General features: G+C 43.6%; 1 protein-coding gene and 1 pseudogene across 13 annotated transcripts in view; one reads left to right on the forward strand and one right to left on the reverse strand.

The window, feature by feature from the left end:
• The window catches only part of SEMA6D (semaphorin 6D), a 522,867-nt gene extending 511,740 nt beyond the window's left edge, over positions 1 to 11,127 (forward strand). For 4 of the 12 annotated variants that reach the window (XM_081136885.1, XM_081136890.1, XM_081136891.1 and 1 more), the window contains 11 exons: positions 100 to 188; positions 917 to 1,134; positions 1,245 to 1,376; positions 1,669 to 1,824; positions 1,909 to 2,082; positions 2,845 to 2,985; positions 3,081 to 3,158; positions 3,539 to 3,639; positions 4,026 to 4,082; positions 5,567 to 5,734; positions 7,438 to 11,127. In XM_081136885.1, the coding sequence (XP_080993011.1) occupies positions 100 to 188; positions 917 to 1,134; positions 1,245 to 1,376; positions 1,669 to 1,824; positions 1,909 to 2,082; positions 2,845 to 2,985; positions 3,081 to 3,158; positions 3,539 to 3,639; positions 4,026 to 4,082; positions 5,567 to 5,734; positions 7,438 to 8,726 (2,603 nt within the window). In that variant the 3' untranslated portion in view covers positions 8,727 to 11,127. The remainder of the gene's footprint in view (positions 1 to 99; positions 189 to 916; positions 1,135 to 1,244; positions 1,377 to 1,668; positions 1,825 to 1,908; positions 2,083 to 2,844; positions 2,986 to 3,080; positions 3,159 to 3,538; positions 3,640 to 4,025; positions 4,083 to 5,566; positions 5,735 to 7,437) is intronic. The other 8 variants (XM_081136888.1, XM_081136886.1, XM_081136887.1 and 5 more) reach the window with 4 other exon arrangements.
• A 12,268-nt stretch (positions 11,128 to 23,395) lies between these two features.
• On the reverse strand, positions 23,396 to 23,995 carry LOC308559042 (small ribosomal subunit protein eS8 pseudogene; annotated as a pseudogene). Its single transcript has one exon. The product of its transcript is annotated as a small ribosomal subunit protein eS8 pseudogene (transcript).
• Between the last annotated feature and the right edge of the window lie 2,917 nt (positions 23,996 to 26,912).

Here is a 26,912-nt window from a genome sequence, read left to right on the forward strand (position 1 = left end):
TGAATGTAGCTACGTGACACCTGTCAGTCATGCCTAGCAGTCAGGGTCGTCTGCTAATTGATCTACCCTTTAAGAACCAGTTTGTCATTTTTCTTTCAGAGCCGCACTTTCTTCATGCCATAGAATATGGAAACTATGTCTATTTCTTCTTTCGAGAAATTGCTGTGGAACATAATAACTTAGGCAAGGCAAGTATACGTGCTTGACTTGTGTTGTGGACTCGTTCTGCATGGACTTGAGCCCACATTGGTAGAGACATGGCCTTTGCCTGCGCTTACTGCGTTTAGGGCCAAGAGAGGGGAGTAGCTTATCATGAGAATAATTGCTGGAAAACACCTGAACAATGGCGTGGATGGGGACAGCAGCCTTGGGCCCTGAGAAGGTTTCATGTTTCCTGTCTCTGCAGAGAGTGCTGTAGGGGCACCCTTGACTCTGGATGCTTCCTTAACTCTTTAGCAATCCTTTGATAGTTTCTGTTTCTCTGTGTCGGAGGCAGGGTGGAAAGTAGAGGACCTTGTTCAATTTGGGTGCTTTGGTAGAAGCTCCTATGAGTTCAAAGTATTGCCCCCGCCCCCCCCAGGTTTAAGGATGTGCCAGGTTTAAGGATGGCACATTTCACTTGCAATGTGAGAAGCAATCTGAGAGATAAAGTGTGGGAATGGTTTCCAGCCAGCAAGGCAGTTCAGTCGGTCACTTCTTAGGGAGCTTTTTGGCAGAATGAGAAGCTGGCCCTTTTTTCTAACAGGTAAGCCTAGTTTACATTCTTAGTCTACAGATCCCTAGAGAGAAGACAGCTAGATTCTTTCAAACCAGATATATCTTTAGCATTTCTTGTCCCTCCCATATGTAGCGGCTTTTGGTTTTCATTCCCCTTCCATGCTCACAACCCCCCTGCTCTGCTTGGTCCCTTGGGCAGGCTGTCTATTCCCGTGTGGCCCGCATATGTAAAAACGACATGGGTGGCTCCCAGCGGGTCCTGGAGAAACACTGGACTTCGTTTCTGAAGGCTCGGCTGAACTGCTCCGTCCCCGGAGATTCTTTTTTCTACTTTGATGTTCTGCAGTCTATTACCAACATAATACAAATCAATGGCATCCCCACAGTGGTCGGGGTGTTCACCACACAGCTCAACAGGTGAGAACAGATCCTTGGCACCTCAAAAGGCCTTCTGTCCTTGCTGGTGGGACCCACGAAAGGGCCCCCTTGTTGCCTGATGGTTTTCCCATGGTTTTCCCCCTTTTCAGCATTCCTGGGTCTGCAGTCTGTGCATTCAGCATGGATGACATTGAGAAAGTATTCAAAGGACGATTTAAAGAACAGAAAACTCCAGATTCTGTTTGGACAGCAGTCCCTGAAGACAAAGTACCCAAGCCAAGGTAAAGAAAAATGATGAAAAGGGATTTCTGTCTTTCACAAAACCGCCTGGCCCCCAGAAGCATCCATCCTCAGTCTCCCACGCTGGGAGGGGCCCCTGGGCAGCACAGACAAAAGCCCGTCAGCACAGCCCCGTGAGCCTGAATGCGGAGCACCCGCTGGAGTCGGGGCGCTAGCATCGCTCCTTGGGTGTCGCTCACTGTTCTTTTTCTCTTGACCTCTTCTTTCAGAATGGACACTTACTCCTTAGATACAATTTTTGATGCGGAAAAAAACACACTGTTTTCCTTTCAGGCCTGGCTGTTGTGCAAAGCATGGCCTTGCCGAAGCTTATAAGACCTCCATCGATTTCCCGGATGAAACCCTGTCGTTCATCAAATCGCACCCCCTGATGGACTCTGCCGTCCCACCCATTGCAGAGGAGCCCTGGTTCACCAAGACTCGGATCAGGTAAGCCGGTGCGGGAAGGGCGGCCCCCTGCCACCCACCCCGCCTCCTGGCGTCAGCCCCCACTGAGCGCTCGCCTCCCGGCAGGTACCGGCTGACGGCCGTGGCGGTGGACCACTCGGCCGGCCCCCACCAGAACTACACCGTCATCTTCGTTGGCTCGGAAGCTGGCGTGGTACTTAAAGTTTTGGCAAAGACCAGTTCTTTCTCTTTGAATGACAGCGTATTACTGGAAGAGATTGAAGCGTACAACCATGCAAAGTAGGTTTATTTTACGAGAATGCTCTTCGGCACTGCTCAGAACTTTCCGGAGTTGATTCCATCCGGTCATTTCCTTTCAGCCCTCTAAATTAGCAGTGGTTTGGCAAATTAGCATTTTGGGTTTTGGTGTGTGTGTTTTTCTCACGGAAGCAAATCCTGGCTTTGTTTTCTTCCTGAGTCCGCTGGGGCTCGGAGGTGGGCAGTTGATGAGTTTAAAAATAATCCAGCCCTTGTATTTCACCTGTGGAAGGCGAGAGCATTGTAGATAAATTCGGGGATGCTACAGGCCGCAGGCAGTTGCAAGCACACACACACAGAATACAGTTCTTCCAACCCATGGACATAAAAGAGTATTTAGGCCATTAAAACAGACAAGAAATAAATGAGAGAAATGAGCAAAAGAGACTAAGGAGAAACATCTAGCACAGGAAGATTTAAATGCATTAAAACATTATGCTTTTTTACCCCCTAGAGACCAACATGGTCTTCACAAATATAATTCCCTTCCATCATCAGAGTGGGAAAGCAAACTTAAAACACCCTTTATCGAGCCTGAAATTTAACCAACCATGCAAAGCCGTAGAAAATGAATCACATAATTACTTCGCAAACTACACACTTGCCTGGTTTGCTACCAAGAATATTCCTTAAGACCCCCCCAGCTCTCAGTAATTGTCAAAGCCAAACCCCACTTGCCTTGTATCATTCATGTAGCTTTTGACTTACTAAACAGACGGCTTCAAAACGTATCCCTCATCCTAGGTGCAATCCCGAGAATGAGGAGGACAGAAGGGTCATCTCATTACAGTTGGATAAAGATCACCACACTCTGTATGTGGCGTTCTCTAGCTGCGTTATTCGCATGCCCCTCAGCCGCTGTGAGCGTCATGGATCGTGCAAAAAGTAAGCTGATGATTCTGTTCCGACCCTGGTTCTTGCAGCATTAAGACCTTTGATGACGAGAAGATCCAAGTTATGTTCTGTTTGGTTTTGTGCAGGTCTTGTATTGCATCTCGAGACCCATACTGCGGCTGGTTAAGCCAGGGGACCTGTGGTAGAGTCACCCCGGGGATGCTGTAAGTACACTGTCACATTAGCCAAGATCTCCACATCTGTTCCTATCTTCCCCCTGGGTCTGTAAAGCTAGAAATTGTAGAAAACTTCCAATAAACTACTTTTATCCCTCCTGCCCCTTTTTTGGTGTGGGAGAAGTTTAAAAAAAAGGGGGAAATCTGGAGCTGTGAAGGAGAAGGGAAGATTACAGACAGTGTATTACCTGAGGGAATAGGCCATTCTCTTCTGTTCTCTTAAACATTCCAGCTAGCAGACGTTTAGCAGGAACACTCAAGCTTGCAAGCTGTGTTGAAATGCCCATTTTTTTCTCTCTGCCCGTTCTTACTACTAATCGATTTGTGTTCTTGGTTCTGCTCTGGTTGTCACTTGTGTTCCTATGAAGGCTGTTAACCGAAGACTTCTTTGCTTTCCATAACCACAGCGCTGGAGGATATGAACAGGACACGGAGTCCGGCAACACGGCCCACCTAGGGGACTGCCACGGTACGACCGAATCGCCCTTGCCCCCCTCGCGCTTCTTTTTGACCACATTTGCACGTGAACATTATTTTACAACCAGCCTTTTAATGACTCAGGACACATACCACCTAGCATTTAACTTAAACTTCGCAAAAGCTGAGCTGTTTGGTCATGGGGATACGTTAGAGAAGAATCTTACTTTTTTTTTTTTTTTTTCTTAGAGAATCTTACTTTTTTTTCTTCACCATTTACAATTTTGTAGGAAATCTAGAGAAAGGTAGTCTAACCAGTAGGCTAGTCTTTTAATTTATAGTCTTTTCTTTTGACTTTTTTAGTTAATTGGAATTCATAAATTTTTGCTTTCTTTTGGTTACTTTTTTACTGATTACTTGTTCCTTTAATTCTTTTAGAAATTTTGCCTACTTCAACTACACCAGATTACAAAATATTTGGCGGTCCAACATCTGGTTAGTTTTTTTAATTTTTTTGAATTAACTACCTTTTCTTTCCTTCAGTTCAGCATTTTCAGCCCCTTCTCCCCTCCTTTTGCGCAGTTTGGCAGCCCTTCATTTTTGTGCTTTGACTCATAATCCCACTGATGGTACCAAAAGACTTTTTCTTATTCAGCACTTCACCCTGTGGAGCATGTTAACAGCCCATCATTGGCCCAGGCACATCCTCTAAGGAAAATCAAACGGGGTCACATAGATGCATTCCAGCTGCACGCAGCCACCCAAGCTTTCTTCTCACCTGTGCATCGTGAATGTTGCCTCTGGCCATCTATAGTTAATGGATGGCAGAATTTCATTATTTTCCCCCTTCTCTCCTCACCTTTCCTCAGACCTAGTAAACAAATACACATTTCCCCAAAATGTGTATTTATACATCTTAGAGATCTTTTTTGAATGGTTTGCGGTAATCTCGGGAAACTTGGAATGTTGCGATCTCAGTGGTATGCAAAAGGCTCCTGGTTGAATGAAGCTGGTTTCTGATGTATTGAGGTGCTCAGTGGGCTCCCCACGTCCCTCTCTCTGTATGTGTTTTGGAGTCTTCATCTGTGACCATTACACCAGTCTGAATTGGGATCTCTGGAGTTTTAATCTAAAATCACATGCTTACATTTTTAAGGGAAAATCTGTTTGGTGGGAATCAGTAATAGACATCTAAGAGGTTAAGTCACTCCCAATCCTAGTGCTGCTTCTAAAACTCCCCAGCAGTTTCATTCTTTGGGGGAGGAGGGAGGAAAGGGATGGTAGATCTTACGCCTCAGGACATCCTAATTCAGTTTGTAAATGCCGTTTCTTTTTAAGAGTTGCTGCTAACTCTTCGGAAGAAACTCCCCGGGCATTTTGGAAGGCACGGGCAAGATTCATCCCAGCTTCAGTGCTTTCCCGTGGGCAGTGAGCCCTCAGTGCAGTGAATAATCTACAGATGGACAGGGGTCCCCGGCAGAGCAGGACAATGTAGGCAGAGCTGCTTCATCAGGTCTCAGATCCTGTGTTTACACGGACCTACCCAGGTGCTCCATTTAGGTTCCCCAGGGAAGGATAGACAGTCTCCAACTGTCTATGAAAGTGCTTGAAAAATATACGCAAAAAGAAATGAAATGATGTTGACTCACAAAAGGATGGAAAGCATAGCAATTCATCTTTGAGATTTCTATTATCTTTTCCATGAGTGTCATTCCTCGCCCCAGGGGCTTCCATAGGAGCATTTTGAGTATGTTTAATTTTGAAATCAGCTTAATATAGCTTTACTGTTCATTTTTAGTTTTTAGTTTTCCCTTGCAAGAAAAGGATTTGGTGTAGTCTCTCTGTGAATGGGTTTTGATGAAATCCTAGAACTGGTTTTCTCCTAAAATTGACTTCAACTGTACTTAAAAATGCAACAGACCAGTCAGAAAAATTTGCTGACACTACCCACGTTAATAAAAATCTGTTTGCCACCACAGACATGGAGGTATCTTCATCTTCTGTTACCACAGTAGCAAGTATCCCACAAATCACACGCAAAGTGATTGCTACCTGGAGACCTAAACTGACGAGCTCCCGGAAATTTGTAGTTCAAGATGACCCAAACACTTCTGATTTTACTGATCTTTTATCGGGTATCCCAAAGGGTAAGCCCTCACCAGGGAAGTCATCTCTCAATGAGTGGAAACCTGATTCCTAATATCTCTGGAGCCCAAAGACTTAGGGCTCTCCAGAGGCGAACCAGAGAGGAACTGCTGTTCGTATTACTCCCGCCTCCACTGGCCGCAGTCACTTTGGTTTTCTGTGTTTAAACTGGAGTGTATTGCTTAAAAGATGAAAGAGGTGGAAAGCTGTTAAAGAAAGAGTGGTGAAACAGCCACTCAGACAATCTAATCTGTTGATTTCTGTGTGAAGAAGCTGGAGACTTCTGGATATCAGAGAATTTCAAGGGTCCCCCAGCCACATCAAAAAACAAATCTCATTCATTGCAAATACCCAGATATCAGATATTTTGCCTAAGAGACGTTCCCAGTCTTTTGTTTAGCTACAGTTCAAAATACAATATGAAAAGGATATGTGAGGTGCTAAGTTGCTTGAATGCCACAAGCAATCAAACATAACAGCCCATCATAGAAGCAGTTATAACATAGCTGCCTATGGAGTGGGCTTATTAGATATGTTACTCCGGGGGGTGGGGGGGGGATCTATTCTTTAGTACTTACTAAACTGTGGGATCAGGTTTCCAATCAGTTTCTGTGACTATACATTGTCATTTATGATTTACACCTTTTTATTTTGCTTTTATATATTTTCACTGTAAACAATTTTATCATCATTTTTCCTGCTTTGTTTTCTTTAGTTAGTACCATTTCTACCTTTATTCTTTGTCTTTCAAGATGCCACTCAATCTCATAACCCTGGACGTTGATTAAAAATGACTAATGTTCGAAGGCCTTGGTACTAACCTAAAACAGCCAAACCTTCAGAATCACTCTGACTTACCTTTTTCTGGGATAGCTGTGTTTATAGCATGTAACAGACTTGGATACCTCTTAAACTAACATTTCCTTGGTTGACTGTTAGATGTCTGTGGTTGCATTAAAAATCCCAATAATTAAAACTAATTCACTCTTCTTCTAGTCTAACTTAAATATTTCTAAATATCTCAAGATATTTGAATTATGTTACTTAATGAATACAAAGTATATTTCCTTAGACTGTTTAGATTTCTTTCATAGCAGGCAGTTCAAGAGTGCTTCACCCCAAGATGGAATGGAAAAAAAAATCAAAGCAAATATGAAAGTCTATATTTGCAGCTAACAATGACCAAGCAGGTGCTTTTAGTTTGTGAACAAGTTACGTGTTTTTATTCCAGTTAAGGAAGCATAATTAGGTTAGCATAATGTATATTTATGACAATTTATACATTTCCCTAATCCTAGCAGCTGCCTTTTAATCCTGATTTATGAATTAGGAGAAAACCATGAGATAAAACCTTTTGTGAGTTTAAAACAGGCCATTTAGAAAATATACACTTTCTAATTCTAATTTTTAGGTAGAAACTCTTAAAATTTCTAGTGTTATATAACTACTATTTAAGAGGGGCTGGGGGGAAAAAAGGAATAGAGATGAAGAGATTAGAGTTATCTTGGCATTTGCAGCAATCAGATGTCCCTGGGGATCTTATTGTGATTAAAGAGGAGAATATATATGGAACTTTAGAGTCTGCCTGACCCCCCAAGCTAAGCATGTAGACCATGAGGTAGTGTTGGCTCAGTGGAAGCCATTTGCCGGCTAATACTGTTCTCAAGAGCACCTCGCTCAGACTCTCTCCCTGTGTCTATTGCAGGTGTGCGATGGGAAGTCCAGTCTGGAGAGTCCAACCAGATGGTCCACATGAATGTCCTCATCACTTGTGTCTTTGCCGCTTTTGTTTTGGGTGCGTTCATTGCAGGGGTGGCCGTGTACTGCTACCGTGACATGTTTGTTCGGAAAAACAGAAAGATCCACAAAGACGCAGAATCTGCCCAGTCGTGCACAGACTCCAGTGGGAGTTTCGCCAAGCTGAATGGCCTCTTTGACAGCCCGGTGAAGGAATACCAGCAGAATATCGATTCTCCCAAATTGTATAGTAACCTGTTGACCAGTCGGAAAGAGCTGCCACCCACCGGAGATACTAAATCCATGGTAATGGACCACCGAGGCCAACCTCCTGAGCTGGCTGCCCTCCCCACACCTGAGTCCACACCTGTGCTGCACCAGAAGACCCTGCAGGCCATGAAGAGCCACTCGGACAAGGCCCACAGCCATGCAGCTTCAAGGAAAGAAGCCCCCCAGTTTTTCCCTTCTAGTCCTCCGCCCCACTCCCCGTTAAGTCATGGGCATATCCCCAGTGCCATTGTTCTTCCTAATGCCACCCATGACTATAACACGTCCTTCTCGAACTCCAATGCTCACAAAGCTGAGAAAAAGCTTCAACACATCGACCACCCTCTTACGAAGTCATCCAGTAAAAGAGATCACCGGCGTTCTGTGGATTCCAGAAATACCCTCAATGATCTCCTGAAGCATCTAAATGACCCAAATAGTAACCCCAAAGCCATCATGGGAGACATCCAAATGGCCCACCAGACCCTCATGCTGGATCCTGTGGGCCCTATGTCTGAGGTCCCGCCCAAGGTCCCTAACCGGGAGGCATCGCTCTACTCTCCTCCTTCAACCCTCCCCAGAAATAGCCCAACCAAGCGAGTGGATGTTCCTACCACTCCTGGAGTCCCAATGACTTCTCTGGAAAGACAAAGAGGTTACCACAAAAACTCCTCCCAGAGGCACTCCATATCTGCTATGCCTAAAAACTTAAACTCACCGAATGGTGTTTTGTTATCTAGACAGCCTAGCATGAACCGTGGCGGGTACATGCCCACCCCAACAGGGGCGAAGGTGGACTACATTCAGGGAACGCCAGGGAGTGTTCACCTGCAGCCCTCCCTCTCCAGACAGAGCAGCTACACCAGTAATGGCACCCTTCCTAGGACGGGGCTAAAGAGGACACCGTCCTTAAAACCTGACGTGCCACCAAAGCCTTCATTTGCTCCTCAGACGACCTCTGTCAGACCACTGAACAAATACACTTACTAGGCCTCAAGTGTGCCGTTCCCCATGTGGCTTTCTCCTGTCCATGTTGTTGCGAGGATGATGTTGTAAGGGTACCTTCAGATAAGAGACTCACTTGTCTTTTAAGAGAACCAAGTGGCCAAAGAAACTCTTTCTCACTTTGGCAACATCAGAACTTGCCACATGTAGCTACTGCAGCGAGGCTTCTATGTACTTGCCTGGAAACAAAGGAAGGTGCTGGCCATTCCATTTCTTTTGTTTGAAGCTGAAGAGAGGTGTAGCTCTGAGGGGCTACCTTCCCTGGTGTAAAGAGCTGATACAGTACGCAGGAGAATCTGTGAGCAAATACTTGAAAATGGGTTCAACTTAGACTGCCATTATTATGTGTGGTCTTCCCATTAAATGTGAACATTTTACTATGTATGCATTCACCTTGCCTCTTGCACAAATGTCACAAACAACGGTTATGTCTCAAAGAAACAAACTTGTAGATTACCAAACAATTTGCTAAAAATTCAGTCTTTGACCCAAACTGTAGCATTTTTTTTTTTTTCACATGGGGCAATTTTTTCAGGCCACCACTGAACTGTGTTGCGTGTGTGTGTGTGTGTGTGTGCGTGCGTGTGTGCGTGCATTCTGTACCCACTAGGATGTGTTTAGGTGCCCATTGCATCTTTTTGTGCTGTGGAGTTGTTTACATTGAGCATGACTGAACACGAGACTCCTTCCCACAGCAGTCCGTTGGGTTGGGCTTTGAGAAAGGAATGAAGCGAAGGCTGATTTGACCGTCAGTATGATTGACTTACGGGGCACCCAATGCCAGAATGTAAGAGTTCTAAGTCATTTTGTGCTGCTATTCATTAAAACTTCTATTTCAGTCTTGCCAGCTTAAGGAGATAGAGATGTTAAGAGGTATCCTTGATTTATCCAACAGTATTCAGTAGTAAAACTTACCTGTCCACTGTGAATCCAAGCCTGAGTCACTCTGTTTAACCTTGGACATACTGATAAGGTTTTATTTTGGTTGTGTTTGGTTTTTCCCGTGTAGTAAAATTTCTCTTCCTTTAACTCCTCCTACCCCCGAGACTTAAAATTTAAAAAAAAAGACAAAAGAAGGAAATGAGAAAAGAATTGTAATTGGCTTAACAGACAGCCTATGAAAACCTAACAGTGGTGCAATCACGTCGTCTGTGTCGTGTCATGTGAGAATTTTCCTCCTAAGTCATGCAGGTAATGACAGTAGACTGTAAATATTCCACGTGCGTTTACCTGAATCTGTGCATTTTGTGCCTTACTCATGAGAATGATAGAAGTACTAAAATATGTCAAGTGTTTGCAGTATAGCACATCATTTACTGAGTGCCAGTTGTAAATGTTTTTTCAACCAGCACCTGAAAAGACTTTTTAAAAAAATCATAAAAACAACCTAGAACAATTAATTGTAAAACAGTCCGCCCAGATAGCAGCATTATGTCCTTGCCATGATAAACATTCCACTCCTGCTTTCCTAAGGATGAAACAGCGATAATGTGAAATCAAATGAGGTTTCCCCGGTAATGGGACACCTGCGGAGACCATAGTCATTTATCTGTAGCTTTGCAGAAGCCACGTACAGTTGTTGATGGGCGATCCCAACGACTGTTTCGGTTACGATGCTGCACATCACACTGTGGTTGATCGACCCTAATCTAGACAGTATCAAGGCAGAGGAATGCTCCTGACTTTGTCAGACAAATAAGTTCGACTGATTTCTTGTGATAATGCTGATGATATACATTACTTGGGGGAGGATGGGTGGCAGAAGGCCGGAGCATTTTTATACAAAATGTAGAATACCGATGGTACAGTTATTCTTTTCTTTTGAGGATATTGTTTTATAAAGAACGTGGTTCCCTGAGATCTCTGGAACCTCAAAAGCTAAAACTTCTGTTCTTGACACACTTCAGCTTTGCAACTAAAATATTACAGATTAATAATAAATTAAACCAACCAATGATAAACACTACCCAGTCCACCGCCGACAAGCGTGTTTGAATTCACCTGACCGATATTAATCCCGGCGTGCGGAAAACGGAGCAGTAACGGTGTGATTCCCGGGTAACATGTAACATTGTGCTGCCTTGTCGTTTGTGATGTGAGTTCTTCCAGTATTTATGTTGAGATTTCTAACATTAAATCTAGTCTCTATCCTGTTAATTTAATTTTTAAATGCTTTATCCATTTGTGCAAAGGTAAACACAGATTGTATCTTTTTTAATGTTACGGCATAAAAAGTAACCCTAAAGTGAAGTGGCTCTATACTGTTTTATAGAGTACTTTAACATGTATAGATATCTTGTAAACTTGTATTGTGGATGTGTAAATAATATGTACTTTGGGTTTTTAACACCGCATGTAAAGTCAAAATAAACTATATAAATCATTATTTCCTGCTTGTTGATATTGAAGAGGTTTAACAGACCATATTTTCGAAATAGTTTTCAGTCGACACCAGTGAGAGTTTCTTTTTAAAAAAATCTACCAAATATTCTTGTCTGGAATAGTTGCTACCCAGTCAGGGTTACACCACCGTTCTCTTCTTGGAAGGCTGATGGTGATGGGCAGGGTCCTGAAACGCTGCGAAACGATTCCGAAAACCAGATGAACTGTGTTGCATCAACAGCCAGATGCCGCAGGGCAGACATCACGGTGGCTCACCCGTCCTCATATCTGGCTCACCAGACATTTTTAAAATTCATGATTTGTATTCCCACATTTTTCAATGTCATTTTAAGTCCAAAATTATATCTGGCTTACCGGATTTCCTTGAGCACTTCCTGCTACTTGGTATATGGCATTTCTCAATTCTATTGTTTTAACTGAAGAGAACATATTAATAAATACCGTCCCCAACTATTGAAATGGGAGGTATAATTATGATTCCATTTCGTTCTTCCCTTAGCGTGGAATGAGTTCTTGGCTGCTGTCATCGGCTCTTGTGGATGTTGAGGGTGTCACACTGCTTCTGGGGGAGACAACAGGAGCGTTCGCAGCAACCCCTGCCCTCGGGTCCAGCTGCTGCTCCTGCCGGAGCCCATCGGCACCTCTTCCATGGCCACATTTTTTCTGAGAGCCCCAGCAGCATCTCTGCAGCAGAAGGTGCCGTATTGTCTTGGTCCTTGTTCTCACGATGACATCTAATGAGGGTGCTAAGTTTCAATGTTAGTTCATCGTATAGGGCCCTTTTTCATTCCTCTCATGGCATAGTCTAGTTTAGAGACAGGAGGAAGCGTGCAGGAATCCTTTCATGAGAGAAAGGCTGCCGGAAGGCCGATTTGCCCCTTGCCACAGCGACCACAACAGCCGTGTGGACAGCAAGGCCGGGGCGCCACTAGTGGAGGAGCCTGCCTGGCGTTCGGCGCCCTGCCCCCACCGCAGGAAGTCCGTGAGCCTGCGCCCCCTGCAGTGCTGGGGAAGCGGGTGGGGGCTCCCTTCTCACCAACGTGCCGAAGTCCACTCGTAACTTAGAATTTAAACGAATGAAGAAAGAGACAAGGGAAAGTTATCTCCATCCTGTTTCCTTCTGGGCTTCTTGAGCTTTGTAATCTCATTTACATTCTCTATTTCTATGAAATGGGTGTTTATTATACCTTATGACCATTACCCCAGGTTTCCTGGGTTCTTCGATTTTTCTTTCTCTTCTCCCCTGATGGACAGACTTAACCATTTTCAATTGTGGACATCTTGAATAATGTAATGAATGCTACAGACTGAGCAGAATTTCACTTTTCAGGAGATTTACAGACCCCTAAAACTGACTCTTCAAGATAAATACTTCAGTGTCCTTTGGGAGACGTTTTCATAAGGAAGACATTGTAAAGGCACAAATTAACTAGGACAGGCCACCTGTTCTCTGGGTCCAGAAATCCCATTGATTAGGCATTGAGGTTACTCTGGAGTGTGGCAATTTTGAAGCCAAGTGGGACACTGGAGAGGCTGGTGCAGGCTGAGAGGAAAGGGCAGGCTGACAAGCAAGGCAATGACCTGGTGGCAGAGGCACCAGGAGAAGTGACCTTCCTGCCATCTGAGAGAGGCCAGCCTTCTCCCCTCTGCAGCTCACCTTCTCCCTCTTTGTCAGAGGAGGGCCAAGAGCAAGGTGTCCAAAACAGCCCCTGTCTGGGAACAGGGTTCTAATCCTGACTCCATCACTCATCAAGCAACTTTGTGGCACTATAGCTCTTTCGACTTCAGTTTTCCCATTTTTGAAAAGAGATGGTTTGACATCCATATCTCTGACAGTTTTATGTAACCTGCCAACTCTATAATTCTATTACCTATTTTATGAATGCTATGCTTAAGTATTACTCTTTCAATAGCTTGGTTTGTGGGCTTTTATGGGTGTGTGAGGTCTGTTCCTGGTAGATGTGAGATATATGTGAAATTAGCAATAAAATAAGGCATGATAAACAATGCATTTTAAGCCATTTAGCTTGGGTCTGTATGTGGTTGTTTACCCTTTCTGCATATATAATATGCAAAACAAATCTCTGCCAAAGTTGCATTCTTTATCAAATAGACATGATACCATAAACAGGGAAGATTTGGACCTATAATAAAATCACATGCAAATAGGGGTGAGCGAGTGGGGGAATCAAATCCTGAATATGCAGACCATGAATCAACTGAGGTTCACACACAAAAGAAAATAGAATATTTTAGACACTGTCCAATGATATGGTTCCCTTCGTTTTAAATATTTTTTTATTGATTTTTAGAGAAGGGAGAGAGAGAGAGCAACATCGATGTGAGAATGAAACATGGATTGTTGCCCAAAACCCTGGCATGTGCCCTAACCGGAGATTGAACCATCAACATTTGGGCACATGGGGCAACGCTCAACCAACTGAACCACACCTGCCGGGGCATGATATGATTCTTTTTAAAATGAGGTATTGATTACTGGTTGCTCGATGTCTTTGTAACATGCAGCCTGGTTCATCTTGGCCTCTTATGCTGGGTTTTAGTGAAAGAAAGTATGAAAACACGACATTTGTTCCTATGCACTGTTCCTTGGAACTGTTCTTCATTTGTGTGAGATGGATCCCCCTGATGCTACTCTAAAGACTGACCTGAGCCCTAGCCTGTTTGGCTCGGTGGTTAGAGCATCAGCCCATGGACTGAAGGGTCCTGGGGTCGATTCTGGCCAAGGGCACGTATCTCAGTTGCAAGCTCCATCCCTGGCCCCGGTCGGGCGTGTGTGGGAAGCAGCTAATTGATGTGTTCCTCTCACACTGATGTCTCTCTCCCCCCCCCCCCCACTCTCTCTTAAAAGCAATGGAAAAAATACCCTCGGGTGAGGATTTTAAAAAATAAAAGACTGACCTGAGGCCAGTTGGAGTAGTCATAAGAGGGGAGATTTGTCAGTGTCGAGTAGCACTGTCCCCTGGAACCGTCTGTGCTGGTGGAAATGCCCTCTACCTGGATCGTTCAATATGGGAGCCACCAGCATGTATAGCTTCTGGGCACTCGGAACGTACCCAGGGCCACTGAGGTACTGGATATTGCACAGCACTGGTCTAGAAAGCCACTGCTGCTGCTGCCCCCCAGAAAGCAGCAATTCCAACGGGCTTGTAACTGATTAAAAGGTGAGATGTGCTTTGTGCATTTTGTTTATCTACCCTTGTTCCTCACACAGCTGGGCTCACAACTGATCACCAATCAATCACAGATCTAGTCTGAGGTGTTTTTGTTTTTATTTTTGTTATTTTTCCTACTTAGAAACTGTGATGAGCACATCCATTGGTACCTGAGAGAGGGTCAGCACTTTGGTTGTGTGGACAGGGGTTTTTTGGAGATTTTGAGGCCTATTCAGTTAATCCTCAACACGCTTTCTGTCGGAAGGGGACAAGATTTGTCATTCCCATTTTCTTTTTTAAATATGTCTTTATTGATTTCAGAGGGAGGAAGGGAGAGGGAGAGAGAGAGAAACATCAATGATGAGAGTCATTGACGGGCTGCCTCCTGCAAGCCCCCAACTGGGAATTGAGCCCACAACCCCGGGCACATGCCCTGCCCAAGAATCAAACGGAGATCTCCTGGTTCATGGGTCGACACTCAACCACTGAGCCATGAAGACGTCATTCCCATTTTCAAGGTACAAAAATGGAGTTCATGGTATTGTGACAGTTATAGAAATACAGATGGCAGCCATTTCAAAACTCAGGGCTAATCCACCTATTCTCACACTCATGTCCTGTGTACAACCCAACACGCTCCATGAAAGGGCTGAAAGAGAATATCAGTGTTCACTCAGGAAGGATGGCCTCTCTCCAGCACTTCATGGATAATGAGGAGAAACCAAAAAGGTAGAATGATTACAGTATCCAGGGGTATGTGCCAAACATCCAGTGAAAAAATGAAACATTCAGTGAGTGAGTCACATGCTGGGCCATCGTAATGAATATGCCAAATCAATTATTTGGAAAAAATCATTGGATTGAGTTGATGTGTAGGTTGAAAGCAACCAAAGAGGATGGACTCTGTGATGTTAAGAGAAACTAACCTGACGTGCCCAAACTGTGCCCAGGTTTCTGGGCATCCTGCCAGATCCATACCTGTGGACTGTCAGAGTCTCGGGGGAGAATGCACTTTATTTCTTAAATTGGAATTTCTTCATATTGAGCTGGAGTTGCATAGTGGGAACTAAACACAGTTGTAATTTTTCCACTGCTCCCTGTGGTTGGGGGAGCTAGCGCAGTCAGACTTTATCTTAGAGGAGAATGTTTTCTGATGATTTGTGCTGCCTGGTCTTCTGTGAGGCCCAGAATAAGCACATAGAAAACGCCTGTTGAAGGAGGAGATTTGATGACAGCCTCTCAGAGTTTTTTCCTAAGTCAGATGGCAGGGCCTGGCCAGATATTTGCAACTGTTTGTGCTGATAAGCATACTAGAAGCATACCCCCTTCTTAGCGTTTGCAAATCAGGTTCCCAAATAAGAGGATTATAGAATTCTTTAAACATTCTGAAAGGGGCATTCCATGGGCTTGGGGAAGGCTTTAGGAAGTGTGAAAAGGAAATGGAACCCTTAGGGGACTTCTGCCAATTTGAAAACCTCAGGTGTTAGTGAGCATTTGGGAACTGAGTTAGGCTCCAAAGTTCAAGGACATCTCAGGCTGAGAGGCAGGACCATTCACTGGTCCAGGCAATCTGGAGATTTGTCAGTCAATATGTACCTGTGGCAACTCGTAACACTAAAATCAAAACTTAAGATTCAGCCTGACTTGATTGCCTAAATTAAGGCTGCCCCCTAAATAAGCCCATCTGAATTTCAGGACTTACCTAGCTAGTATTTCCAATTACCTATGCAACTCACCTGCAGAGAGGTAGAGAGAGCTGAGCTCTTGATATCTGCTTAATTTACATAAATAATTATCATAAATTCATTTAATAAAAATAGCAAAATACTAAACTGAAGAAAGTGATAGAATTCAAATTATTTTAAATGTCAGTATACACACAGAAGAGAGTCTAGAAAGAAACACAAAAATACTAAAGCTGGTTACAATCATTAAAACTAACATATTTTGAAACGTGCTTCATTCAAACATACTTTGGAAAGTCTCTAAGATTGACTCTAAGTTTGTTCTAATAAAAGAAAAATATCCTGGGAGCAGCCCCTGACTCTGCTTAGTTATTTGGTCTCAAGAAAAGTTGAACTCTGCTCACTGCTGAAAATGAACTCCCTGAAGGTTTGATTTAGCTAAAAGGGGGAGGTCACTGATTATGATTGACCTGGAGGTCCTTAGGTTTCTAAAGTGTGTAAACAGTGTATTTCTTTCTCTTTTTTTCTTCTTTATTTTCCTGGAGATGCTGGAACTCAACTGATGAAATATGAAAATTTTAGAAATATCAAAAGCAGAAAATAAGTTTCTGAGGAACAGAATTAGGACCCAGGCAGAGCAGCCTGGACAGCAGCAGGCAGCTGAGCTGGGTGCGGAGGAGACAGGAGACAAGGTGATGGCTGAGGGTCCAGGGCCGGGACTCACAGTGGAGGAGCTGCGGCAGCTCCCTCTTCTTTGTGTCTCAAAGGGCAAGGACACAGAAACCTACAAAGCCAGATTTTCTCCTTTGTCTTCTCTTCCCTGGATTCCAGGATAACCAAAAGCAAGGAAGCTGATGAATAGAGAGCGGGCAGGTCTGAGGACAATAAGACTGTTAGGGTAATGTCAACTTGTGAGAGTATGAAATCATTAGTGGAGCAGAATTCTCTCCTCTCTGACAGCAAGCTTGTCAGGGCTGTCAGGAAAGCCACACCCTTTTCCAGTATTCCCATGGGTTCCTCCCCAATCTCCACTTTAAAGAAAAATTCTTTTTAAAGTGAATTTTCTCAATTTAACAAGTTCTCCCTTTGAAGAAGTGACTTTGCCCCTCCTCTCTGTAATGGCTGTGTGACACCTTGAAGAGATTAAAGACTTTTTTTTTTTTAGATAATCTTAACCAATAGCCAGACAAAATAGAATTCAACTTCTAAATTGGCATTTTAGGGGCCTAGCTGTATGCCAGCATATTTTTTTCATTGGTTTTTTCCACTGTTCTAACTTATATCAGGAGTGTCAACAGCCAAGACAATTCAATAGGAAGATCTTGTTCTCTGAAAATGAGCTTTGGATGCAAATGGGAGAAAATTATTCCCATTGTTGAAAATGTTTAATCAATCACATAACTGGATTTGTGTTTCTGGTTTTAGATTGGTCATCTACTGTCAGGGAATGAAGAGATAGCTCTAGAAGAAGGGTACTTTTCTCATTTTTACATGTGATATCACCACAATTGAATATTTTTAAAGAGGCTGAAAATGCCAAGTACAGTGAGTTCTCATTTAACGTCATTGATAGTGAGACACGCCGGTAAGTCAGGACAAGCGGAAGAGGGAAACAGACCAGATAGTTAAACAGCAGTTTGCAACCATCTAGAAAATCAAGATGCCAAGCAGTTTGCAACTGTCTAGTAAATCCTATTTTCCCTAAACCAGGGACACTTGAGAGTAAATAGTTTGCTCTTCTCCTCTCCAACCAGAGAGTAAATGGCTTAAATCATTCTACTCAGGGAGACAAATAGCAGAAATCCAATCAGTGCCATTTGTGTCAACCACACCCAAGCACAGATGAAGTTAAGAGATTTAATCTCATTTTGGTGCATTAGCATAAAGCTGATGAATATTCTACTGAGATCCTCCCCTAAGACCTCCCCTAAACTCCCAGCCTTTAAAACCCCTCAAAACAAAGGTGTAGAGTGTCCCCCCTTTCCCCACAGGCTTGCATCTCCTAAACTCTAAGGGACCCCACAAGGCTTGCAACCAGGGCAGCAAAGGTCAGCAGCAGTTTGTCCCAAACCCCCTGAACCTGTCCCCAAGGAGGTGCCTCCTTTTTCTCTGACTTCTTAGTGAGCCAAAGCAGCCCTGCATAGGCTCATTTCCCCAGCCCTTCCTTGTTTCAGTGTCCTAGCTTTGATAGACACCCTCTAAAATTCACCTGGACTCGTGTGGTGAAATTTCTCCCCCAGGAAGTCAAGAACCCACACACTACCAGCTGGCCCTAGGCAGACCCACCAAGGGCCAGGTCCCCTTTCTGGTAACAATAGGTTCTTGGAACTGCAGAGAAAAGACATAACAAAACCAGTTTTACCAGAGACTAATTGACATAACCAAGGGTTAAGCTCCTATGGCACCTCATCAAAATGATGCTGAACAAAATGGCATTATTCAAAGGCCTGCTGTACTTCTTTTCCAGTCTCTCTGACAGCGAGAACACGGAAACAACCCAATTCTGGCCAGCGGAAGCTGAGCCAGTCTGGGAAGGCTTTGGGGAAGGTTTCCATCCCTAACAGAGAGGGAACGCATGAGGAGGAACGCTCTTCCTTCGGATGGTGGTGAGTGGCACATGCTGCACGGAACAGCAGCCGCCCCTGGGGAGCATGAAGGTGAACCGGGAGGAAAGCAACGTGCTGCAGATGGCGGAGCAGAGAGACAGGAAGCCCTCAGATCCTTGGCTGACGACTATGTAGGGTTGCTGATCTCACCAACTTGAGGCCCTTCATATTTTCTATGAAGGGAGAGATGAATGCCCTTGTGGTCCCATTGCTGATCAGATATTGTTCCTTCTATCTGAAAGCACCCTCACTGATGGCCCCTGACATGCTCCAGGTGGTTATCTCACAGCGGAGGGATGAGAGGGTAGAAATCCCTCTCTCATCTATCTATCTACCCTTACATAATTTGTTCTATATCAGTGGCTTTCAATTCTGGCTGCCTGTTAGAATCACCTGGGGAGCTTTTCAAACATACCAATGGCTGGGCCACATCCCAGAACAATTAAATCAATTAAATCAGCATTTCTAGTGTGGGCCCAGGCACCGGTATTTGTAAAATGTTCCCTGAAAGTTCTGACATGCAGCCAGAATTGAAATCCCTGCTCTATGCTGTGTCTTTCCTATGTGCCGTACAGATGCTAGAGTATGCATTCGTCATCTATGACTGAAATAAGCAACTTCTATTAGTTTTCTATTGCTGCATAACAAATTAGCACAAACGTAGAGATTTATCAGCACACCATTCTCTAGGTCGGAGAGGTGGGCAAGTTGCACCAGGTTCCCTGCTCAGGGTTTCACAAGGCTGAACTCAAGGTCTCGGCTGAAGTAGGTTCTTATCTGGAAATTCTGGGAAAGAGTCCACTTCCAACTCTTTCAGGCTGTTGGTAGAATTCAGTGTGGGTTGTATGACTGAGGTTCCAGCACCCTTGCTGGATGTCAGCTGGAGCCACTCAGCTTGTAGGGACTGCCAGAATTAGTTGTCATGTGGTCTGCTGTACCTTTAAGCCAACAAGGGGACAACAAATCCTTCTCATTCTTTGAATCTCTACGACATTCCCTTCTGCTGCCAGCCAGAGAAAACTTGCTACTTTGAAAGTGCTCACTTCAGCATTTTAAATCATCACATCAGGTCCACATCACAAGACAACTGATTTAGGGCTTTAAATATATTTGAAAGATCCCTTTACAGCAGTACCTATATTAGTATTTGACTGGTTAGCAGGAAATGGGAATCTTGGGGGTCAGAAGGCATCTTTAGAATTTTGTCTACCACAATATCCCGAATTTTAATGGCTGACAACAATAACAATTTATTGTCTCACAATTCTATAGGTTGGCAATTTGGGCAAGCTCAGTTGAGATAGCTGATCTCTGCTCCACATGGTGTTGGCTTTGATGTCCATCAGTTGGTAGAGCTGGCTGTGAAGCTGACTGGTTTGTGATGGCCTCACATATCTTGGGCCTCAGCTAGAATGTTTGGGATAACTGAACCTCCACTGTTGCATGATCTCTCTCTCTTTCTCTCTCTCTTCCTTTCTCCCCATTTCTCTTTCTCTCCATATGATCTCTCACCTCCAAAGAGGCTACCCTAGGCTTGCTTCAAGGTGCAGAGTTCCAAGAGAGAGGGGAAACCCCAAGATCTCTAAGTGGAGGCTTGGAAATCACACAAAATCACACTGCTATACTTCCTTTTGGTCAGAGCAGGTCCTAAGTCCAGCCCAGATTCAGGAGGTAGATTCTACTGCATGATAGAAGAAACTGTAAAAAATTTATAGCCATATGTAATATGTCATAGTGACTAATCAATATTTGTGATGATATGTTAACAAAGAGGTGCTTGGATGGTTTTAGAGGTGCAAAAAGCACACATAGGTGGACCTGAGTTATCCTCAGCTATAGTCCAGTGCATTTCGGTTGGCTCTGGCAAAGAAAATCCCAAATGGCTAACCAAATCTGTATGTTAAGGTGTGACCATCAGGTGCCTGCTACTCAGATGGCAGAAACAAACAAAACAATCTGCTTCTACAAGTCTGACCTTCATGCAACTTTGATGTCCAGCACTTTAAAGAGACATGGAAATCAAAGAATTTTCTTTCCCACAGGGATGTTAAAAGGTGACAATTTCCTTTGCTCTGACATTATTTCTTTTTCTTAGTTTGAAGGTAGTCTTGTTTGCCATTAAGGATCTAAGCATTCCTTGTGACTTTATACTTTACTTATATGATAAATAATTGAACAGATTTAGTTCACACTAGTTTCATGAGGACACATGGTCTTCTAAAACTATACAAAACCCATAGACCACGAAGATGGATAAAGTATATTTATTTCCATTAATAGACAATAAAGTTAAGGCAGCCACATTTATGTTTGGACTAAAAAGCCCTTTGTTCATTAGAGTGTATTTTTTTAAGACTTTTTATTGATTTTTAGAGAGAGAGGAAGGGAGAGAGAGAAACAATGATGTGAGAGCAAGACACAGGTTGGCTGCCTCTTGCACACACCCCCACGAGGAATTGAGTCCAAAATCCAGGCATGTGCCCTGACTGGGGATTGAACCGGCAACCTTTTGGTTCATGGGACAACTCCCAACCAACTGAACCACACTGTCCAGGATGTTCATTGAAGTTTTTATTGTAGTTTTTTTGTTTTCTTTTATTTTAATTTTTAAAAAATATATCTTTATTGATTTCAGAGAGAGGAAGGGAGAGGGAGAGAGATAGAAACATCAATGGTGAGAGAGTCATCATTGATCGACTGCCTCCTGCACGCCCCTGGCTGGGGATAGAGCTCACAACCCAGGCATGTGCCCTGACCAGGAATCGAACTATGACCTCCTGGATCTCAGGTTGATGCTCAACAGCTGAGCCACCCCTGGCGGGGCTATTGTCACTTTTCGAAAGCAACAAAAGCTTAGATGTACATCAGACTTTGTACCACACCTACTGATCCTCTACATAACCATTAGAATGATCTTTCTAAAATAGCCTTGGTCACTAAAATGTTCCCTGATAGCTTATAAAGCTTCAGTCATTCTGTATAGAAAAAAGAGAGAGAGAGAAAGTAATAAAGTCCAGCTTCTTTAGTTTTATGTATGTACAAAGCCCTTCCAACCTGGCCTAAATGATGGGTCCTCATTATTTTCTATCATTTCCCTAAGTCATGCTTAGAAGCCAGGGTTGTTTGTTCAGTAATTTAGTTATCGATTCAATCAAACAAGTATGCATTGAAGGCCTATTATGGGCTACATATACAGAAGTGGGCAAAAGTAGATTTTGGTTCTCAGAAAATGAGTAGAGAAGCAGAAGAATTGGGTTAAAGGGATAAAGTAAATAACCTGTGCTCTGGGGTCATTTTGTTTCATTTGCCTAACATCACCCATCATTTTCCATGCTGTGATCCCTGGAATAGGACTGAGTTAGAGCTTGGGAAACGTGGGGAAGGGGGAAAATTCCCCTTTCCCTCCTCTGGTTCTTTTGGCTGGCCAAATAATCAAATCAACAGGAGGCAGATTGACAAGAGAAAATAAAATTTAATCTCCTGCATACGGGAGCCCCACACAGATGAAAGTCAGGGACCCTGCATACATGAGAGGTTCAGAGATAGAAAGGGGATTGAGTAGATAAGACATCCTGAGCTAGGGAGCAGGTAAGGTACCTTGGGGGCTTCAAAGGGTCATTGCAGGATAAGATAATAAGTTTTCTCTGCCCTATAAGTATATAGTCGGAAGACGTTACCTCTGATAATCTCTTATTATGACAAGACCTATCATTCAATTCTTCTAGCTAGTTAAAGGTAGGGGCAGAAGATTCTCTTGAGCCTGAAGCTAAAATTGCTGTTAGTTCAAAGTAACCTGCATACCCCCGAGGCATATCTTGGCTTGTTCTGAACCCCACAGTTTTCTAGGCTTAACATGCTTCACGGATACTCCGCAGAGCCCCACTTCTCTCCCATTTGCCCTTACACCCAAATCCTCCTCTCATAAATGAAGACAGACGGAAGAGAAAAATGAGAAAGGCAATAAAAGAGGGAAGAAATGTAGGTTGAAAGAAGAAAAAGCGTTCGAAGGGCGGGGAACAGGTTCGGGTTCACAGAAATGACAAAATCTAATTCCGTTTCATGGGCCAGAGTCTCCAGCTGACGTAATTTTCCATTTTCTGCACATGTAGGGTTTCCCCACCACATTCACTACTACACGTGTGAATCCCGCCTCTCCTTTAAGGTGTGGGGCAAACCCGCCACCTCCTCTACCGCCCTTCCTCCGCTCCTTTGGCGGGAAGCAGCTGACCCCTGAGAACCCCTTAGCCTGTCTCCAAACCCCTTTTCTGACTCCTACTCGGTTTCTAGGCTGCAATCAAACTGCATGTGTACGTGTCATTTTCCAGTCTTCACTGTGGGCCCATATGCTGGTGGACTCCATACCTAGCACATCCTTGTAGCCCCAGCAGCGCCCAACCTAATCCTGCGCATAACACGCCTTCAAGGCCTCCAGGTTTTGCCTCAGTCGCCGCCTGCTCCACGAGCCTCCCTCTGCCTAAGTGTCAGCAGCCACACTCGGTTTTCTCAGATGGGCCTCCATGGTATGCGGATTGTTTTGAGCTAAAAAGCAAGTTTAGCAGCAAACTCAACTTTTGCCTGCTCCACCCCCACTCTTAACTACCCAGAAGAATCTGAATGAGAGGTCTTGCCTAAGCTATATCAGAGACAGCTTCTTTTGACTTATCTATAGGGCCGGGCAAACTTCCATTTACTACAGTTCTGCTTATCACCCTCCACTGACCTTTCCCCTCGGCCCCCAGAATAATAAACACCTTTAGTACACCATCTAAGACAGGAGGGAGGATGATTTATTTGCCTTTCGGGGCCTTGATTTTCCTCAGATAGAACCCCGGCTCCTTGACCTCTAGCGCGTAGCCACCTGCTCCGCCGCACTGATCTGGTCTTGAAGAGATTCAGGCAGGAAGCTTGCCCTGCTGGACCGGCTCCTCGAGAAGTCTGCTGAATCTGGCATTGTTTTTCCTTTCATCATATTTCTTCTAAATTTTCTTTCATAGTTTTTGTTTGAAATCTCTTCCTCTTCAGGAGTCAGCTTGGCCCCCTTCTTGCGGCCCAGGGGCAGTGCCTAGTGGAGCTGTTGGTAAGGTGTGCTGTCAATGAGCACAGCGCAGTTCTTCACTAGGGTCTTGGTGAGGACCAGTTTGTTGTTGGGTGCATCGTAGACAACATCAATAATCTTTGTTTTGCATGGACAGCACTCTGAGCCCCAGGGAAGTTGCCCGCATCCAGCCTCAAGGCTCCATACGTCTCGTTCTCTCCCGCATGGGGACTGTATATGCAACCAGGGCCAATCTTAGTGTTGGCAGTTTATATTTTTGCTTCTTATGGTAGGGCTTTCTCTTGCCCCTGGACTTGTGGCATTTGTACCAGTTGTCCTGAGAGATGCCCATGGCTTGGCACTGGCTGGAAAAAGTGCGATGACCCTTTGAAACCCCCGAGGCACCTTACCTAGCTCAGGATGCCTTGTATACCCATGTTCCCTTTCTAACTGTGAACCTTTCTGCATGTGGGGTCTCTGGCTCTCTCACGTATGCGGGGTTCCCATACATATGTACATAATAAATTTGGTTATTTTCTCTTGCTAATATGTCTCATGCCCATTGATCATTGGACCAGCCAGAAGAACCTCGAGGGCAGAGGAAAGTTTGTTCTTCCCTCACAGGTCTAAAGGTGAGAAGTGCTGTCTGCTCTTACTAAACCCAGTTACTGCTCTTTTCTCATTTCCCTTCACCCTGCCCACAATTTGTAAATTCTTTCCTTATTAAACTCTACACAAATTATCCTAATTTGTCACTTTCTTGCTCAGACCCTAACTGATGCGGCATTTTGTCAATGACAGTAACAGATAGTATTTGTTGGACCACTTCACATATATTTTCCTCTCCTTTGCTCTCACAATAAGCTAAGAGCTGGGAACTTTTAGTCCAATTTTACCTTTGAAAGATGTAGTAAGGTTAGGTAGTTGACCTACAGTTGCACAGCTTATAAGGTTTCGATTTAAGTGTTACCTTCTCACAGGAGGCCTTCCCTACTTGAAATAACCCCTTCCTCCTGAGCCCTACCTTCACTTTTTATTCCCTTCATAATGTTTATTACTATTAGATGTGCTCTTATTTGTTGGTGTTTTATCGACTTGTCTTAGCCAATGTGTGCTCCACAGAGTCAGGATTTGTTTCTTTCATGGCCTTAATGATAAGTTCGCCTTTAGGCTTGTGTGCCTCCCTTCATACTACGGGTCTCTCATAATAGTCTCGGATTATTTCCTTTCTTTTTGCATCAAGATATTCAAACCCAGAGTTTAGATCATTAAATTCATCCATATCAACTCTTTGGACCAGAAACAAGGAGTCTCAAATTGATTTTGATATTTTAAGAGGACAGTTAAGAGCCAAGGAAGCAAAAGGAGATAGAGAGAGATGGAGACAGAGACAGAGAATGGGAAGAGACAAAATGAAATTCTCGAGGGCTGCCGCTGCACTAGGCCATGCCTGTGGACCACTGATAAGTCACTCTCTGGATTGCATTGGAGGTTGGGGTCCTTGGGTGACTCGCAAAATAATGCAAACACTTCACCGGTTGTTGACACAGTTCACCTTAAAGCAACAACAAAGTAAAGATAGTCACATTTCATAAGTAAATAATCCCTGTAGAATCTTAAAACCAAGCATCCCACTATCTTGAAAAGAAAAATCAGATTAGAATACAGTATGTACTGCATGTTCTATAAATATTATACAATCAATTCCCTTGTGGAAAGAAATTTCCACATTCTCTACTAAATTTACTGCTTACAACTATAGTATACACCTACACAATTCCACATTAAAAATATCAAATGAAAATATTTTCAATTCATATGAACCTTCTATACATACAAATAGTCATTTTCCATATACACACACAAACACACACACATATATATATAAAAAATTTTGGACTTAAAAAATTCTTGGCAATTCTTTTTGTTCCATAAACCCACTGTCTCTGTATAGGATGGGTCCCTGCCTGCTGGAGTCTAATGATCTGGGTCTTTTCTATTTAGGAAGGACAGGATTAAGTTAAACTCTCATTTCTCCCTTGCATATTCCCCGTCTCCCACTGTGATTTTTCCCGTGGATATCACTGTAAGGACATTTCTGAGAACTTTCCAAAAACTGTAGGCTGTAGTGCTCTAGGCTGTAAGTCCTAGAACCAGGGAGCCTAGCATAGTGCTTGGCACGTTAGTGGAACTCAAAACAATTAAGTTGGCTGGCTGAGGGAACTTGGGCTTTCTTAAGAGGGTAAATAGCTTACTCTTATCGTGTTGTTTTCTTTCTACAAAAAATAAGATATTTCCCTGTTTGAAGTCTCCATGTTTTTCATACTATCTTAACGAGATAGATATGACCCTTGTTCCTTTTTTACTGTTCCTAAGTGAATGCAAAAGGAGTCATAAAGCCCTTGGAACTTGCATGGACCAGCCTGGATATCTGGAGGCAAACATCATAACTTAAATTGAGAAGAAAGCTGCACAGATGACAACGTGGGACAGAAACAGGCTGGGCAACTCCCTTTATGGCTCTTCATAGCTGGAGGCATGACACGAGTCACTGCTGAGATGGATCAATGGTTAAAAATAAAAACCACACCTATATAGGTCATAAAGTGATGCTTCAGCAAACCTAGATAATTTATATATAAAGTGCGGTTTTTATTCTTGTCAGATAGTTTTTGAAAATCTGAAATGCTTGTTAATTCCATAGAGATATTGTTCTATCAGAAATCTTTGCAGTCACTGAGGTGTCACCTGACCCCATGGCCATATTTGGCGGAGAAGAAAATCCATGCAGCGTATGTCTCAAAGCTGGTCTGTGGGATGTGTCCATCACCATGACTGTGAGGACACAACCTGAGGAGAGCATCCCGGTGAGGCTCTTAACTTTCCATGAGTCTCTGGGCTTCGTACAGCTGTGCCAGCAACTCTGTGGCTATGCCAGTTGTCGTCCAAGGGTGGTTTAAAATGGGCCAGCATCAGAGCAACTGCATAAAAAGTGTCAATTATCAGGGATCCACAAGTCCCTGAACCAATTTTACTTTTGTGTTTGGGCCAATAAAATTTAAGTTTCTTCTTAAAGTAAATAAATACGGTGGTATGTTTTGGGCTATCTTCTTACACACTCTGAGATGAATGAGTTTTAAGACCCAGTTGCTGATCTAAACAAAAGTTACAAAAAGGTGGAGGGAGTGTTTCATAGAACATCTAACTGAAGAGATGTTATTGGTATTTTTGCTTTGTAACCGTTTTTGTTGTTTTTAAACAGTGCAGCA

The sequence above is a fragment of the Miniopterus schreibersii genome (assembly GCF_964146895.1).
Source record: "Miniopterus schreibersii genome assembly, chromosome: 1".
Taxonomy (NCBI): domain Eukaryota; kingdom Metazoa; phylum Chordata; class Mammalia; order Chiroptera; family Miniopteridae; genus Miniopterus; species Miniopterus schreibersii.